Source organism: Alosa alosa, chromosome 2 (assembly GCF_017589495.1).
Source record: "Alosa alosa isolate M-15738 ecotype Scorff River chromosome 2, AALO_Geno_1.1, whole genome shotgun sequence".
NCBI lineage: Eukaryota > Metazoa > Chordata > Actinopteri > Clupeiformes > Clupeidae > Alosa > Alosa alosa.
This window is the reverse complement of record NC_063190.1, coordinates 30,485,512-30,488,011: the sequence shown is the minus strand read 5'-3', so window position 1 is coordinate 30,488,011 and position 2,500 is coordinate 30,485,512. Positions and strand designations below refer to the sequence as shown.

The 2,500-nt window shown below is 43.6% G+C and overlaps 1 protein-coding gene across 12 annotated transcripts in view; it reads left to right on the top strand.

Annotated features, from left to right (window-relative positions):
• The window catches only part of LOC125287318 (actin-binding LIM protein 3-like), a 58,298-nt gene that overhangs the window by 35,177 nt on the left and 20,621 nt on the right, over window positions 1-2,500 (top strand). For all 12 annotated transcript variants that reach the window (XM_048232968.1, XM_048233065.1, XM_048233036.1 and 9 more), the window contains exon 6: window positions 424-517. In XM_048232968.1, the coding sequence (XP_048088925.1) occupies window positions 424-517 (94 nt within the window). The remainder of the gene's footprint in view (window positions 1-423; window positions 518-2,500) is intronic.

Below are 2,500 nucleotides of genomic sequence, written 5' to 3'. Positions count from 1 at the left end.
TCTGCATGAAATGCTCTGTGTTTGAAAAGATCTAATAAATAAACTCTAATTAGCTCACTGCGTACCTGCCAGCCTGTTATCTGGATCTAGAGCTAAACACCTCTACTCATTTTGAAGTGGTTATGATGATGGTGTATAGATAGTGGGTAACTTGCAGTGGGGGACAGAACGTTAGGTCTTAGCCATCCTGTTCTCAAGTTGTTTCAGCTACCCCTATCAGGCCATTGCAAAACTGTGTGCAAAACAGACAAAAAACCCTATAGTCTTTACAATATCAATCAACTACCAAAACCTGACGGTTTTTGTAACTCTGGTGTCAGAGATACTTTCCCTTTATCCCACTATAGAGGGAACACAATGTTTTAGCTAAAGAGAGAGCTGCAAGGATTTCCTTTTCTTTTCTCTCTGTTCATTCCCTATCAGGGATGGGATTCCGTACTGTGAGTCAGATTACCACACCCAGTTTGGAATAAAGTGTGAGACTTGCCATAGGTACATCAGTGGGAGAGTTCTTGAGGTGAGTGTTCCTCTCTCTGTGTGTGTTTGTTTGTGTGTGTGTGTGTGTGTGTGTGTGTGTTTGGCCTAGCCTTGGCATGCATGCCACTGCAGAAAAATATCTGTTAATTACTATATTGCACTGTACTGAATACTTTATCTGTGATGAACTGTATTGTACTGTAATGTAAATATCCCACCAGGTGCTAACATGAACAATACTGGCCCTTTACCTGCTGAATGTTTCCCTCTTTGCTGTTCTCCATTCTTGTTCACCCTGCATGTCTGAATCTGTAGTTTGCTTTTGCGTGTTCTGCTCCAGGCTATTGAAATACGCATTCAGTCCTGCTGACCTGTCAGCGTCTTTTTTTCCCAGAGTTTTGGCAGCTGTGTCTCTATGTGGGAAGATTGTGTGAATGTATTTTTGGACAGTTGTATTCCTTTTCCTGTTGTTCTATCCCGACTATCATACTTGTGCTGCATTACTGTGTCAGCATCCATTACGACTTTAGATTTCTGCCTTTCACACAGAATCACCACTGAATGGCTCTTACTCTCCTTTTCTTTGTCTTGAGACAACACATTTCTGACACATTCATGCTGGACTGTGTGTGTGTGTGTGGGTGTATGCGTGTGTGTGTGTGTGTGTGTGTGCGTGTGAGTGTGAGTGTGTGTGTGTGTGTGTATGTGTGTATGTGTGTGTGCGTGCGCGTGTGAGTGTGAGTGTGTGTGTGTGTGTATGTGTGTATGTGTGTGTAATAATGCGCGGCAGGAGTTAATAGTGTGTGTGTGTGTGTGTGTGTGTATGTGTGTGTGTGTGTATATTTGGCGTCGCGGCGCTTGGCGTCATGTCGCGTGTGCGTGTCGCGTGTCTTGGCGTGAGAGTGTGTGTGTGTGTGTGTGTGTGTGTGTGTGTGTGCCGTGTGAGTGTGGGAGTGTGTGTGTGTGTATGTGTGTATGTGTGTGTGCGTGTGCAGCGTGTGTGTGTGTGTGTGTGTGTGTGTGTGTGTGTGTGTGTGTACAGAAAATGCAGAGAAGCATATTTGTCCATGTTCAATATCACTGTAGTATCCCCTGAGTCTCTGCGTCTTTGCTGCAGTAGAAGTTGCTCATTTCCGATGCAGATGTATGTGATGAGGGTCACGTCTGGCATGTTTAACATGCATCTGGACACATGTTTAGGGAGTGCTTACTTGCACTTTACAGGCTTGCAGATATAGCATACAAAACATCCATTGCTCTGACCTAAAAGACAAATGGCACAATCCATGGGGTTAATCCTGCCTCCATGTGAGAGACGGCCCAGCATAACACAAGACCCTGTTGAGATTATTGTTGTTTGAAATAAAGCTTGAGTTACCTGTCAAGTGACACTCCTGGCAGGATGCCTATTTGACTATTCTCATGGTGGGCTGGTGAGTACTCGTTGATGTCTCCCAGAGCGGTGCATGCAATCCTGTGCATATGATTAGCGTCAGGGCTTTTCTTTTTTCATCAATCTGGGATTGTGCTGAGCGCAGACAGGACATGACGCACATTTAGACCGTATGCCTTGGAGCCTCTAAAAATAGTGACCTTTTTCCTTAATGTGCTGTCATCATCAGTAAATGTGAGAGTCCTTCGACAGCTCCTGTGCCAGAGTGTGGGGGGGTTCGGTATCTGAGCAGAGAGGAAGGATGTGCTTTGAATGGTCAAAGAAAAGACTGAGGCACAAAGCTCAGGAACACACTAGGCACAATTTTGTCTGATACAACATGGTTATGGTAATGGTTATTGTTATTAGTATGGCATTTGGCAGATGCTTTTATTTAAACATAAAATTCCATTACAATATGAATATATATGAATATACTATAATTTTATATTATAATATAATATGGTTACATCTTCACCTGCTATAAGTACCTCGATTCATTTGCCTAGGCTGATGTTCTCTCTTAGGCAGTGGCAAACATAGCTGTGCTGTTTAGATTGACTCTGTGTTCACTGTTCACGGGTACGCTGG